Here is a 1,479-nt window from a genome sequence, read left to right as displayed (position 1 = left end):
GTTACGACGATACCTTTTACAGAATGTGATCGGTGACTCATCATCTCGCATATATCGTATCTGTACAGTTCTGTGAAAAGGGCTTTAGCGTATGGTTCTGTATGTGGATAGTGGACCAAGAGGATCACACAGCGTTTATTGCAACTTTGTGTGTGGATAGATTTGGTCACGTGCACAAGGATATTCATCAGAAAAAAACAGTATATGCAATTCATCACGCGGTCATTCATCAACTGATTCGTTGACACATGAATGCACTAGTGTTATTACCCTAGATATTTTCTGACTCGTATTACAGCAGCATCTCTCGCTGGGCAGCATCAAAATCCCGGGGGGGAAATCCTCGTAACCCATGTGCGAAAAGACAGGCATATTCGGTAGGGCTGGACACAATTTTAAGGTATAACAAACACGCATCGGGGGTACACTCACGACAATAATGAACCCATTAACACGTCGACTCAACGTCGCTTTATGCAAAAACCTTAGCTCTCCTACTGTGTGTTATTGATGTTCAGGTTGTTGAGATCATAATCACATTACAATAACATTCACTGGTAGTCTCAGCTCCCTCCCGAATATTATCCGGCAGGGTGTGGCACCAGTGGTGTGATGCACGCTGGAACGGTACGTGAGGAGTACCCGATCGAGATGGACATTCCAGTCCTCCGGCTGATCGATGGACACTTTCACCAGCATGTCCGTAAGTGTCCGGTTCATCCTTTCCACCAGGCCGTCAGACTGTGGGTGGTACGCTGTGTAAATGGCCGCTCCCTCGAGCATGCTCGTCCGCCTCTTCCACCAGATTATTGGTGCGTCCGTCGCTATTTGGCGATGGGCCGGTATTAACCGGCGCATTTCCTTTCCGTTCTGTCTCGCGCTTTCCTGATGGCATAGGGACAATCAAACGACAAACAATGAGTATATAGTTTATTAAACAATCAAAAGCAATTACCGACGACGATGACAAACCGAAAACGCTTGTTTTGGCTCCTTGCGAACTCTACCGTACACACGTCAAGTGCCACTACCGTACTCCGCCTCTGATCTTCATGTCCAATTCTTCATACGGTAACTTTAGCTTTCTTCCTCTTCGTTTTCTGCAGGAAAAATTTTCTCGGTCCATGTCCGCTACAGCTGTGCTCCTGGTCTTCGCTATGCCAAACAGCCGACACACCTCTGCTATCACATCAGCGTCGAAGTTACGGCCCTGGTCTGAGTGCAGCGTCTCTGGTGCTCCGTAACGGTAGAAAATGCCGTTCACCAGCGCCGTGGCCACCGTGACCGCCTCGGCATCAGGCAGTGGGAATGCGTCAGGCCACTTTGAAAAGTAATCGCACACCACCAAGATGTAGCGATTGCCGCTTCGAGTTTCTTCCAGTGGCCCCACCAAGTGTATCCCCACTCGCTGGAAAGGGCTGGCCAACCGGGTGGATCTACATCAGTCCTGCAGTCTTTTGATCGGTGCCGCAAGGGCGG

The 1,479-nt window shown here is 49.3% G+C and overlaps 1 protein-coding gene across 1 annotated transcript; it reads left to right on the top strand.

Annotated features, from left to right (window-relative positions):
- The first annotated feature begins 439 nt into the window (after positions 1-439).
- Positions 440-1,284, top strand: Tsp_13997 (conserved hypothetical protein). The gene is given in 5 exon segments (XM_003366203.1): positions 440-499; positions 568-631; positions 709-921; positions 949-1,071; positions 1,082-1,284. The coding sequence occupies 5 exon segments, from the start codon at positions 440-442 to the stop codon at positions 1,282-1,284; spliced, it is 663 nt and encodes a 220-aa protein (XP_003366251.1).
- The last annotated feature ends 195 nt before the right edge of the window (positions 1,285-1,479 follow it).

This window comes from Trichinella spiralis, assembly GCF_000181795.1.
Source record: "Trichinella spiralis strain ISS 195 chromosome Unknown Scfld6391, whole genome shotgun sequence".
Taxonomy (NCBI): domain Eukaryota; kingdom Metazoa; phylum Nematoda; class Enoplea; order Trichinellida; family Trichinellidae; genus Trichinella; species Trichinella spiralis.
The sequence above is the reverse complement of the archived record's forward strand: the minus strand, read 5'-3'. Positions and strand labels throughout refer to the sequence as shown.